The sequence below is a fragment of the Hemiscyllium ocellatum genome, chromosome 36 (genome assembly GCF_020745735.1).
Source record: "Hemiscyllium ocellatum isolate sHemOce1 chromosome 36, sHemOce1.pat.X.cur, whole genome shotgun sequence".
Lineage (NCBI taxonomy): Eukaryota > Metazoa > Chordata > Chondrichthyes > Orectolobiformes > Hemiscylliidae > Hemiscyllium > Hemiscyllium ocellatum.
This window is the reverse complement of record NC_083436.1, coordinates 45,258,558-45,272,762: the sequence shown is the minus strand read 5'-3', so window position 1 is coordinate 45,272,762 and position 14,205 is coordinate 45,258,558. Positions and strand designations below refer to the sequence as shown.

General features: G+C 43.8%; 1 protein-coding gene across 1 annotated transcript in view; it reads left to right on the top strand.

Moving 5' to 3' along the window:
* The window catches only part of LOC132833218 (protein phosphatase 3 catalytic subunit alpha), a 305,175-nt gene that overhangs the window by 102,630 nt on the left and 188,340 nt on the right, over positions 1 to 14,205 (top strand). Inside the window, exon 2 of the mRNA XM_060851304.1 lies at positions 9,135 to 9,335. Coding sequence (XP_060707287.1) covers positions 9,135 to 9,335 — 201 coding nt within the window. The remainder of the gene's footprint in view (positions 1 to 9,134; positions 9,336 to 14,205) is intronic.

Below are 14,205 nucleotides of genomic sequence, written 5' to 3'. Positions count from 1 at the left end.
TCCAGGCTGTTAAAAAAGGGAATTTGAGGGCCGGAGGAGATCAAGGAGACTGTTATAGTTGAGACGATCAGAGCCAGGGGAGGGAAGGTTGTAATGTGTAACAAACAATTGAGTTCCGTTTGTCGCTGAGTCATGCTTGATCTTATCAGCCATCTGTGATGTGTTTGATGTGAGGCTGTCCTTTCTGAATACTTTCATTGTCTGCTGTAATTGAGGCCCGTAGTTGGTAACAACCCGACCCAGTTGTACACACAGGGGAAATACTCTGAGTGATGGGACATGGGTGGTCTTTATTCCATTTCAGTTCCCTCCATTGTTGCTGACCGGTTTTGACCATTCTAGTCTGCTTTACTCTAACACTATTGTCTGTACCTCAAAGAACAGCACAGAAACAGGCCCTTCGGCCCACAAAGTCCACCCTTACACATGACCCCTGTTGTCTGTACACGGTTTGTATCCCTCTATTCCTAGCCCATTCACATTTCTGTCAAGGTGCCAGGTACCTCATTGGGTAGTTGTAGGGGGACGGTAAAGGATGCCTCAATAAGATCCTGTGCTGCGCCAATCAAAGTGCTTTTTCTATCTGTGAATGTTTGCAAATAAACACCTGTAAAAGGGGCTGCCCTGTTTGTATCAAATGAATAGGCATCTGGGAAGTAGAACATTGGTTTTATTCCAGTTCCCGTAGACTTTTAGATAGCTACCCAACTATCAGTTTATTCAAACATCACCTGATGTCCCAACAAACCCAAGTGTGAACATTCACCTTGTGTCATGAGATTCCTGTGGAGTTTTTTTTCGACTTTTATTTAACCTATTTTTCTACTCAACCTGCTCAGATGGTATTACACAAGCAGGTGGGACCTGAACCTAGGTCTCCCGGTTAGGGACACTGCTACTGGGCCACAGGAGCATCACCATGGAGAACTTTGGGATGGTTTGTCAAAGGTGAAATATAAATAAGTTTGAAGACAATACCAGTGGTGGAGAAACTCAACAGGTCTGTGGAGTGGAAATAGTTAATATCTAGGATCCATATAACTCCTGTTCAGGATTGAAGTAAAAGTCAGGAGTGTGTTTCACGTCATACTGGACTTGGTGTTAACTCTGTTTCTCTCTGCACAGATGCTGCCAGACCTACTGAGGTGTTCCAGCAATTTCTGTTTGTTTCAGATTTCTAGCTTTGCAGTATTTTGATTTTAATTGAATGCTTTCACAGAGAAACTTGACTTAGTTTGTCTGACTAAAGGAAGTTCAAAGCATTGACCAGGAAACTGGTGTTTAAAGCTCATGAAATGATTTAATAAAATTTCTGCTGACTGTCATCCTGATTCATTTACATTAAACGATCAACGTTCAAGTGGCTTTTAAGGTGATATATTCATCTGTAGCCAGTTGTTCATGTTGAAGGGGATGGCAGGGCTGTTGGCTCAGTTTGCAGCATTAGCTACGAGCCCAGTCAACATACTGCAGTAATCCTGACAGAAGTACTTTATGTATTGAGAGATTGGATCTGGAGCATCAAGTCGCTGATGTAATTGACGTGAGCCTTGAGTGAAAAGCTGAAACTGTGAATGTACATTAATCCTGAGGCCGTAATGCCATCTCCCTCCCATCCAGCAGTTATTCTGTTGATTAAGGACAATCACTCTCCCAAAGTGAGCTTGCTAACAGAGCTGGATTTCATTCTGATTTGCCCAGCCACAAAACGTTCCTGCCAGCCTGTTTGTAGGTGTTGCCTTTGTTGTATTTTCCATCTTCTTGGTATAAGAGCTAACAGTTTTGAAATGACATCAGGGTACAGTAGAGCTGCAGTATGGAGCCTAGCTCAGTCTGGGCTGTTCAGTGTTGATGCCAGACACTTCCCTGTCAGGTACAATGCTTCTTTCAGGCTGAGGTATGCTCTTCCCCCTTCCTCAAGCAACCAGGTATCAGATGCAAAAATGGAAATTGCTGGAGATACTCAGCAGATCAGGCAGCACCTGGGGAGAGAAAGCAGAGTTAATGTTTCCAGCCCAGTGACCCTCCTTCAGAACTCAAATGCCCTATCAGAAGAATATTTGCTTCTGCACCAGTCCAGTTTTTTGTTTCTCTCACCAAGTTTGCCAACTATATCTAATAACAGTCCATATTTTGTTTTATGCTTCCAAAGATGTCTGCTCCAAAGCTTACCAAGAAATGTTTTGCTAAGGAATGCAGGAGCTAGAGGCAGTTGTACAGACTTTGTCACGTTGTTCTTGAGCTGCATCAGTGATGCTCCTTAAACACAGACAGGGGTTACTGTTTGGAGAACGGTTAAGTTAGCTTCTTTCTTTATTGAAATAGCACTGTGCCTGTCTGTGTGCAGGCCTACGTCTCCCTTTGTGTCTGTCTGTCTCTCTCTCGCTCTCTCTCTCTCTGGACACCTGCATGGGTTTTCTTTTTCCTTTCATAGGATGTGGACATCACTGGCTAGGCAGTATTTGTCCGTCCCTAGTTGCCCCTTGAGAAGGTGGGGGTGAGCTGCCTTCTTGAACCGCTGCAGTCCACGTGCTGTGGATAAACCCACCATGCCCTTAGGGAGGGATTCCAGGATTTTGACCCAGTGACAAAGGAGGAATGGTGATATATTTCCAAGTCAGGATGGTGAGTGGCTTGAAGGGGAACTTGCAGGGGGTGGTGTTCCCATGTCTCTGCTGCCCTTATCCTTCTAGATGGAAGTGGTCTTGTGTTTGGAAGTTGCTGTTTGAGGATCTTGGTGAATTTCTGCAGTACATTCTATAGATAGTCCGCATTGCTGCTACTGAGTGTCTGTGGTGGAGGGAGTGGATGTGGTGTCAATCAGGCAGGCTGTTTTGTCCTGGATGGTGTTGAGCTTCTTGAGTATTGTTGGCACTGCCCCATCCAGGTAAGTGGGGAGTATTCCATCACACTCCTGACTTGTGCCTTGTAGATGATGGACAGGCTGTGGGGAGTCAGGAGGGGAGTTTCTCATCGCTGTATTCCTATCCTTTGATCTTGGACCTGCTGTATTTGTTGCAAGTCCAGTTGAGTTTCTGATTAATGGTAATCTCTTGGATGTTAATAGTGAGGGAATTCAGTGATGGTAACACCATTGACAGTCAAGGAGCGGTGGTTAGCTTGTCTCTTGTTGGAGGTAGTTAGTGCCTGACGTTTGTGTGTTGTGAATGTTACTCATCACTTGTCAGATTTTGTTGCAACCGAACGTGGACTGCTTCAGTATCCGAGAGTTGCAAATAGTGCTAAATGTTGGTGAACATCCCCGAATCTGACCTTATGATGGAGGAAAGGTCATTGATGAGGCAGCTAAAGATGCCTGGGCATGGAGCACTCCCATGAGGACTTCCTGCAGAGATGACCTGGAGCTGAGAAGACTGATTTCCAGCAACCACAACCACTTTCCTCTGTGTCAGGTGTGTCTGTCTCGGAGTCCCCGTGTGTACGCATGTCAGTGTGTGTGTAAGGTGTGAGCGGCGTTGATTTGTGACTTGGTCATTTAGTTTGCCATGTTAAAGTTAACAGAACTTTGTTATTAAGCCAAGATGGTGAGGAGGCAGGTGAAGCTGCTTTTAGGGGTTGGAACATCAATTCCTACCATTTCTGAAATAATTTAGGGTCAATCATTGTTCATCACTCAGGATCTCTCTTTTGGGAAATGTTTGTTTGATGTGGATTTGCTGTCAGAATAAGGAAAACAAGGTAGCCAGTTTCTACACAGCAAAATCCCACAGTCAGTTTGTTAACCACTGAACCATCCTTGATGTGCAGCAGTTTCTGTTGACCAATTGAAGACCAAGACCTCATTCCTTCATTTTGTAATTCACGTGGTATTTTGATAGTATTACAGGAGGCCAATATGCAATGGTTTATACCTGTATTTGTTCAGAGTTTGACAATGACTTGTTGCTGTTGGGTATTTTTAATGAATATTTTGCATGGTAATATCTGCATATATCCATAGGGCCCAGTCTGTGAAAGTATATTTCAACGTGACGCCTTTATATTAAAAAATTGTTTATTCTCAAAACAACTTTGTCTTCTGCAACCTTCAGCATCATTGGTGAACATCCCAGTTTTAATGCTGCGTGAAAATCCCCCAGTTTATTTTAGATTAGATTACCTACAGTGTGGAAACAGGCCCTTCGGCCCAACAAGTCCACACCGACCCACTGAAGCACAACCCACCCATACCCCTACATTTACCCCTTTACCTAACACTACGGGCAATTTAACATGGCCAATTCACCTGACCTGCACATCTTTGGACTGTGGGAGGAAACCCACGCAGACACAGGGAGAATGTGCAAACTCCACATAGTCAGTCACCTGAGGCGGGAATTGAACCCAGGTCTCTGGCACTGTGCCACCGTGCCGCCCACAAATTGTAAGTTTACAAAAATACCAGAGTTTAAAAACTGCACCCATTTTAATTAATCATAACTAATTGTCATTGAATTATAGGATCCATACAGTGCAGATAGAGGCCATTTGGCCCATCGAGTGTGCACCAACCCTCCGAAGAACATGCCACTCAGACCCATTCCACAACCCTGTCCCTTAACCCTGCATTAACCATGGCTAACTTGGTTAACACTCATCCCTGAACACTGGGGCAATTAAATATGGGTAACCCACCCAGCATGCATATCCTTGTCCCTCTATGTTCCTGCCCTGGCACATGGGTTTATTAGATTGAGCAGTTTATGTGCTTTCTCTGATTGTGTTGATAACTTCGACATGGACTGGGATTGGGGAACTGCGGCTCTTGCACTTGTCCTGTGTCATAGTCACAAACCTTGGAGCCAGTGATTAAGACTGTGGTAGTGAGCGTGGTTAACCGTCATCGGTCTGGGATGGCAGTAACTATGTCCACGTTTGTGACACTGTGCCCGTGTGTCAGGAAGGGAGAAATCGGCAGCTCCAGTATATGTGCATCGGTGTTTCAATCTGACGGTTGCTTTCTGAGACTTGAGAATTCCAAATGAATTACAAAGTTTTTGGGCAAGTGAAGTAACTTTTGTTCTTAGCCCATTGAGGTAACAGGCACTTTCTGACTTCACTCTGGCTTGATCAGTGTTGCAGCTCATCGTTTGTATTGGCTTTGTGTCAGCCTGATTTGGTTCATGCTTCACCAGCCCCTGTACCTGTGGAGATGTTTATGTTTTTGATCACAAATTTGAATCCTGGTGGCGACTGTTCCACGTTTAATGCAAACGGCTCAGTATTAGAAGGTAGTTATTTTCCCAAAACATTACGCTATAATTGGATAATAGATAGAAGAATGAACAATACATTCCTTTGCAGCTGTTTGTATTTCACTGGCAGGCACTTCATAGTAACTCGAATCAAATACATTTCTTACTAGGATTCTGAGACTCTGACTGTTGTACTAGGAATTGAGTTCTGTCTTGTGGATCTCTGTGCACCTCCAAGTCACTCTTAATCTGTCTCCTGTCAGCAGGGCTGACGGGGCTTTAACCTCCTGACCCTCAAGCTCTGGAATTTCTCCCCCCATAAACCCTTCTCTTTTTAAAAACTGAAAGGACTGCAGATGCTACAAATCAGAAACCAAAACACAAATTGCTGGAAAAGCTCAGCAGGTCTGTCAGCGTCCGGGAACAGAAATCAGAATTAACGTTTCGGGCAGAGTGACCCTTCCTCAGAATACCTTTTAAGATGGTCCTTTTCTCCTACCTCTTTCGCCAGGCTTTCATGTGGCTTGGCTTACATTGTTAGCTGCTTTATACTCCTGTAAAACAATCAGATGTTCTCCTACACTGAGGATGCTATATTAATTCACATTCCTGTTGTTTAGTAAGATCATCCACGCACCATCCCCACAGCCAGACACTCACTCACATCCACAGCTGCCCACTGCTTACTCATCGCTAGTTCAGTAAAAATATTATGAGAAAGTGGATTGACAAGAAAAAGAAGTACCAAATGTCATTTTTATGCACCCACACAAACACACTTTGAAACTTTGTTAGTTTTGCAAATAGTAAACTGGCGAATGTCGGGGGAAGGTTATAAGTCAGAATGTTACAGGTGAGGACAGTCTGACAGACAGAGGAAAAGCAAGCTGCAGACTGAAGGAAATGAAGGCGGCTGTAAATGTCAGAACCCAGAGCCTGGCAGAATATTTTATTGCTCATTTGCTGCTCCAGGGAGCATTGAGATTGAAGTTTTGTGTGGTGGAAGCCTTAGAGTTATTTTTTCATATGTTTTTACAAAGAGATTGACAGGAACAAATTTGTTTTCATTTTTGAGATTTTTATTTTGGAATGAGCTAAAAGTTGCAGCTAAGTTACTGATTTGAAAAACACCTGTCTTACTTGCATAGTTACAGAACTGTTACAGCTTTTGAAATGTGACCAAATTTAGTATTTTTGCTTAAAGCTGAAAATGTATTGCTGGAAAAGCACAGCAGGTCAGGCAGCATCCAAGGAGCAGGATAATCGGCGTTTCGGGCATGAGCCCTTCTTCAGGAATGAGGAAAGTGTGTCCAGCAGGCTAAGAGAAAAGGTAGGGAGGAGGGACTTCGAGGAAGGGTGTTGGAAATGCGATAGGTGGAAGGAGGTTAAGGTGAGGGTGATAGGCCGGAGTGGGGTGGGGGCGGAGAGGTCAGGGAGAAGATTGTAGGTTAGGAGGGCGGTGCGGAGTTCGAGGGATTTGACTGAGACAAGGTGGGGGGAGGGGAAATGAGGAAACTGAAGAAATCGGAGTTCATCCCTTGTGGTTGGAGAGTTCCTAGGCAGATCGTTAGCTGTCTTCCTGTTTGTCCTAATGATCCGCATCCACGAACACCAACTAGCCACAAAACGACACAGCCAGCTATCATTAGTAACCACACACTCAGATGACAAGCAACATGAGTTCGACTGGGATAACACTACTATTATAGGACGAGCCAAACAGAGAACAGCCAGAGAATTCCTAGAGGCATGGCACTCATCCACAGATTCAATCAATAAGCACATCGACCTGGACCCAATATACCGGCCACTGCAGCGGACAGCTGGAACTGACAACCGGAAGCGGCAGATTCAAAGCACTATAAATGCCGGAGGAAAGATCACAGAAGCGCTTCACAGGAGGCTCCCAAGCACTGAGGATGTCACCTAGACAGGGGACGAAACGTCTGCAACACAAATTCCCAGCTCGGCGAACAGAACCACAACAACCTGTTGAAGTATTTTTGTACTTTAAGTAAAGGACTGAATCGGTTTGGCTGGACTATTGCTGTGTAAGACCAATGACTACTTTCAACGATTGAATACTCCTGTGTGCTCTGAATTCAAAGTTGCTGAACTCTCATGAGCTGATTTCTTTATTAAAATAAAATTCCCACTTCATATTAGTTGTGTTGGTTAATTCATTTCTTTGTCTAAAAATTACAGTTACCAGAAATAGATTATATAAAAAAACAAGCATGATAAATGGTTCATCAGTCCCTCTGTATGACTGGATAATTAAATAGATCATGTTCATATGGATGAAAAGTAAGTGAAATTATCAGTGGTCATAAAATATTGAGACATTTGCAAACAAATAACACGGTCAAAAGAGCTGCATTTTTTTTTAAGTAAATCGGTCCTGTGTTAGCCACAAATGCTAAACTGATTTTTGTCACATGGAGGGGGAAAACTTGCAGGTGGTGGTGTTCCTCTGTGTCTGCTGCCTTATCCTTTTTCAGGGTAGTGGTTATATGCTTGGAAGGTGATCTCTGAAGGACCTTGAGTTATTGCAGTGTATCTTGTAGATGGTACACTCTGCTGTTACTGATTGTAGATGGTGGAGGGACTGGATGTTTGTGGATGTGGTGCCAATCATGCAGCTGCTTTGTCCTGGATGGTGCCAAGCTCCTTGAGTGTTGTGGAGCTGTCTCCATCCAACCAAGTGGGGAGTATTCCATCACACTGCTGACTTGTGCCTTGTCGATGATGCAGCTGCTGCTGTACATTTATTTCAGTGTAGAAAGGTACCCAGGTGACAAAGCTGAGCAGCACAAAAGTAACCAGTAAAATGTTGCCATGCCTGGATAGACACTAAGTACAAAGCATTAAGAATTGTTCACCGACAATGCTATAACCACCAATATGTATTGTGAGACTTCCCAAAGAAAATAACCTTTGGTTTGCTTAATTCTCAGGAATGGGGCAGAATGTAACAACCTCAGGTGAGAGATGGTACCTCTGACAGTGCAGCATCACTCAGTAATGCACTGGAGTGTCTGCTTGGACTAATGTGCTCAAGCACTGGAGAACCTCTGAGCTCAGAGCTAGGATGATAGAGTGTTTCCACTGGCTGCTGCTGCACTGTCAGGAATGGCCACAATCTCTTGCTGTCGAGTAGGCATTGGAGTCATGTGGAATGACCAGAAATTACCTGATCATTAACCTAGCTTTCCTCTTTATGTATATCAGCTCTGGTTGATATTGTTAAGCCTTGTGCCACCGACGTCAAGCATGTTCCTTCTGGAAAGAGCAGATGTGAAAACCTATTGATCGGAATAACTGAAGCCCTTGTAAACAATTACTGATCATTCCCCTTTCCTTTGGAAGAAAAAGACATTTGCATTTAAATAGTGCCTTTCTTGACATCAGAACACTTCAAGATGATTCACAATCAGTGGTGTATGTTTTGCAGTGTAGTCACTCTTCAATATTGGAAATGCAACAACCAATTTTTACGAAACAGCTTCCCATAACCAGGCAACAAAGGCCATTGTTATCAGTCAGAGCATTGAAGGCAGCTCTCTTGTTTTTTGGAAGTGTAGAGTCTATCCGTCACCTTGGGCAGGAGGTTGGATGGAGCCTCAGTTTGGGATCTTCTCTGAAAGTTGTCACTTCCAACACACAGCACTCCCTCGATGTCGCACTGGGAGTGACAGCTGAGATTTTATCCTTCAATCTCTGTGTGAGTGCAACTTGAACCCATGACATGTAATTTGACAGGAGGTTATGTACAAACTTTTTGTTTTAATTTCATTGTGCAGATGTTTAGTAAATAGTGCTCCAAAGTATTGGGAAGTGGACAATGATTACAGTTTGATCCCTGTAAGGCTGGCTGATCTGGAAGCTTTCCGGGTTGGTGTGACACATGGTGATATCATATTCCCTTTCTCCCCACAGCCGTTCCCTTCCCTCCCAGCCACCGGCTGACAGTTAAGGAGGTCTTTGACCACGATGGGAAGCCACGTGTGGACGTGCTTAAGGCTCATCTTACGAAAGAGGGCCGAGTGGAGGAGGCTGCAGCAATGAGGATTATAACAGAAGGAGCTTCCATTCTCCATCAAGAGAAGACGATGCTGGACATTGAAGCTCCAGTCACTGGTGAGTTGTGGGGAGAATAGGGCACTGCCTGATTTTGTTGGGTTGGGTGATGTGTATACACCATTGAGTCAGACAGCACGGAAACCGGTCCTCTGGTCCAACCAGTCCATGCTGACCATAATCTCAAACTAAACAAGTCCCAGCTGCCTGCTCCTAGCCCATGTCCCTCACATTATACTCAGGGTGAATTGCTGCTTCCAGCTGCACTATCCTGCCCTGTTCTCCAGGCTGTTTGGACGGCCGAACCTGTAATCCCAATCCTTGTGAACAGTTTATGGGATGATGCTGTGCTGTTGCGTTTTGGGTCATGTGGTTTTCCTTTTGCTGTTGTATACTTTGCAGAAAGTAAAGTTGCTATAGTTTTGCCAAATTATAGCAGAGGGATAACCTAGTGGGGGGGTTTAAACTGAGGGTCACCATGCCTCAGGGTGAGGGGAGGGGTTGAAAAGGAAAACCCTTCATGGGGACCTCTGCTGGTGTGGGAATTGAATCCACGCTGTTTGCATAACACTGCACTGCAAACGAGCTGTCCAGCCAACTGAGCTAACCAGCCCCCTCTAATTCAGGACACCCTGCATGTAAATTGGAAGCTTGTTACAGATAAATGTCATGCATTACCATAGCATCTGTCATGCTCAGGCACCCAAAGCTCTTTATAAACAATTAAGAGTTTTTTGAAGTGACATCCTCATTGTAATGTAAAACTTGGCAGCCAACTTCTACATAGCAAGATGGCTGCCAGTGATCGGGTCACCTGCTCAAATAATTGGAGTTAAAGGAACTTTGAGCCAAGCACAGAGTAAAATGCTCCCCTTTTTCTAAAATAACACCATGGGATTGTTTTCACCCAGTACAAAGGGTATGTGGGGCAGTGGTTTAATGTTGCATCAATGACAGTATCTTAGACAGAGCAGCACTCCCTCAGCGTGGCCTTCCTGACACTGAACTGTGGCCTGAAGACCCGTGACTAAATCCCACATGGTTGTGACTCCAGGGATGGAGGGTGAGCCTCATCATAACTCCATTCTGACGGTGTCTACTGTCATACAAACTGGGAACAGGCTACTCGGTCCCTTAATCCTGCTCAATGTCGATTTAATGTGTGATACTGCAGTACTATATCTATTTTGTATTCGGTGTTAGGAGCAGAGGAGTTGGATTCCTTGGGCTGGAGCTATATTGGCTGCCTCAGAAATGACAGAGAACTGGAGTGTGAGCTAATGATCTATTCAGCAAAAACAGAAAATGCAGTTCAATTAGAACATAGAACAGTAGACTCTTCGGCCCTCTGTTGTGCTGGCCTTCTATCTTACTCTAAGGTCAGACTACATACCCTCCACTGTATTAACTTCCATGTGCCTTTTCTGGATTGCCCTGCTATAGGAAGAATATAATTAAATTGGAGAGTGTGCAGAAAGATTTACCAGGGTGTTACCGTGACTGGGGTTTTAAGTTATAAGGTGAGGTTGGTTTGGTTGGAACTTTCTTCGCTGAATGCAAGAGATTGGGGGGTGAGCTTGCAGAGGTTTGTAAAGTCATAAATAAAGTGAATGGCAAAGGTTTTTTCCACAGACTAGGGGAGTTCAAAACCAGGAGGTGTAATTTTAAGGTGAGAGGAGAAAGATTCAAAAAAAGCCATGAGGAGCAACCTTTTCACACAGTGTGATGTGTATGTGGAATCAATCTCCAGAGGAAGTGATAGATGCAGGTACAGTAAAAAACATTTACAAGATATTTGGACAGGTGCATGGAGAGGAAATGTTTAGAGGGATGTGGGCCAAATTCAGGCGAATGGGATATGTTCAGTTTGGGAAACTTGGTCGGCATGGATGACTTAGACTGAAAGGTCTGTTTCTGAGAATTGGAGTTTCAGGTCTGTGACCCTCTATTGAGACGAGAGATTAGCCCGACTTCTCGGCAGAATGTTCTGTTCCAGAATGACCTGCTCTTATTCCACTTTTTCTGCATCTGCGGTAGTTTTGCTTTTGATTGTAATTTTTGTGAAACTGGAATTGACAAAATGAAGGCAATGAGTCTCCCAAAATCCCAACAGCAACCAGTCAGTGCGATTCTAGGAGCAAGAGGGAAACAAGTGATGGAGGGGAGTGAATGTCAGACCCTCCTTTTTATTGAAGTGGAAGCTGTATTTATTGATGTCAGTTTTTAAATGAGAAGCTATTTTTGATTTGTACAAAGCCTGTGAATTGAGGATTGATATTGGATAACTGAACTGCTGAGGAAGTTCCTGGTTAATGACAGAGCAAAGGCAAACAAATCTATGAAACCTGCAACAGTTTTGTCAATTGACAGTGGATGCTGGTCCAATAATGATTTGTGACTTTATGCAGCACCTTTTTAACATAGTTAAATGTTTAAATGAATCAAACTTTTAATCTAAGCTGCATAAGCAAATGTTGGGATAGCTGCATGTTTTAAAATCTCTTAAAGCAAGAGATAGGAGTAGAAGAGGCTCAGGAAGAAATTTTAGAACTTCAGGGTTGGGGAAGCTGAAGGCATGAAGGCATTCGTGAAGTGATTAATGTTGTGGGGTGTGTGTGCTAGAGACTGGAGATCTTGGAAGGTTGTCAGACTGGAGGTGGGGGTGCTCGGTGCGTGTGGTGTTGCAGTGATGAGACCGTTCATGATTTGGGAACCCGAAAGAAAATGTTGAAACGGAGATGTTTCCTGATCTAGCATCAGTGTATGGTTTATGTTTCATTGTGGAGGTTGTAATCTGTTTCACGTGGTCTCTCTAGATGTGCAGCTGTCATTTGTGGTAAACCCTGGACTGAATTGTTTGTTTCTGATGTTGCTGTTTGGGGTATTAAGGTTAGTGTAAATTGGGGAGTCAGTGTTCTACTCACAACTGTCCAGACATCCAGCTATGAGCAGGCTTGATGAACCAGTCTTGTCAATGGCTGCTGTTTTCAGTTCTGAAAAATGATCAGGCCCCACAATGCCCTGTAGGATGTAGAGTCACTGGGGAGGTTGTGGAAAAGGTTTACATGGGACAACACTAAAACCACAGTGAAGATGCAAGAGTTCTCTCCCAAACAGAAACTGAGATAATGTGGGAGAATTATTTCAGGTTAATTTTAGGTTAGATTTTTCTAGATCCTCCAGAGGCCATAACTAGGATCCTTAAGTTGAACACAGTCATTAATTAGTTCAGCAGTGAATTCAGAATGTGGCATGCACTCTCATATGGAACAATTGAGGTAAATATCATAAATACTGAATATACACAGAATTTAAAATCTCACAACACCAGATTATAGTCCGACCTGTTGGACTAAATCTGGTGTTGTGATTTTTTTTACTGTGTTCACCCCAGTCCAACACCGGCTCCTCAAATCAGGATATACAGAGGAGACAGAAAGGGACGACTGGTTGTGTCAATAGGGTGGGAAGAGACGAAACAGCATATGGACCAGTTGGGTCACGTGGCCTGTGAGTGCGTTATAAATTCTATGCAACATGACTGCCTGTAGTTGTGGGTTATTTTGCAGCAAAGCATGGTGACTGGGAAAGCTATAGAGCTGCAGTAGTTGCATTGCTGTAAATGATTTAAAGCGAGCGGTGCAACTGTGTCCTAGAAAGTGGGGCTGAGATGAAAGCGTGATGGTGTTGAGCTGCAAACAGTAGGAAGCATTGAATGCAGATACTGACAGGATTGCTTTTGAGTTTCCTGTTGAAAGGAAGCTGATTAATTAGATATTTCACGACCAATGTGAGACCAGTGAATCGGAGTTTAAACTCTCTGTGAGCAGTACGTGTGCAGCAGTGAGATTCATACATTCAGAACTCTCAGCAGCTTCCTTGTGCTGGCTCTTTGAAATAATTCCTCACTTAGTCTTTCCTATGACCATCCACAATTTTCTTTTCCAAATAACCCCTCCGTTCCCTTTTGCTGTTCGTTTTCCCTCCAGTACCTTTTCAGACAGTCCAGCCCAGACCATAACTTTGTGTGAAAAGAAACAGTCTTCCCTCAGGAATTTTGTCAATAATCTGTGATTTCAGTCCTCGTGGAAATAGTTTCTTTGTGTTTATGCTATGCAACTCTTGCTGACTCTGAACATTTGTATCAAATGTCCCATTCACCATCTCTGCTGTAAAGTAAAACAGCCCTAGCTTCTCCAGTCTCTCTCCAATCACTGAAGTTCCTCATTACTTGCACTGTTTTAGTCAATCTCCTCCACGTCCTGGGACAATGTCAGGGTAGTTTTCATAGAGTATGGTTCCCAGGGCTGAAGAATTCACCAGGGAGGCCCTAACCAGTAGTAAAGGATGAGCATGCCAGTCTTGTGTTTGTAGCTCTTGTCATTGAGAGGCCATTCAGGCCCAGGCCCAGGCCCAGACTGCCCCATTGGAGTTGTAGTCTTATTCTCTTAACTCAATAAGCTCCCATTCTGCTCTTCAAATGGAACTGTTTCTCCAACATTTCTGCTGGTTCATTTGAGTCTTTTGAGAGGGCATTGACTGTTTGTATTTAAACAATCAATATCCAAAGGAATGGGGAAAAGACAGAATGACACTCGGGCCAGTGCAGTTATGATGGGCCAAATGGTCTCCTTTCATGTTGTAATAATTCTGTGGATTTCTTTTGCTTTGAGTTTAGTTTTTAACTGTTCAGAAATAAATTCTCATCTCCATCAATGTGAGGTATTTGTTCTAAATGCCCCCTCATTTCTTCGAGTTTTTTCATGCAACAGTAACACCAGAGTAAATGGGAGAAGGAGTAGGCCATTCGGCCCTTCGAGCCTGCTCCATCATGGCTGATCATTCAACTCGGTCCCTTGTTCCCACTTCATTACCACGCTCTTTGATTCCTTTAGCCCCAAGAACTATATTTAAATGTTTGAAAATATTC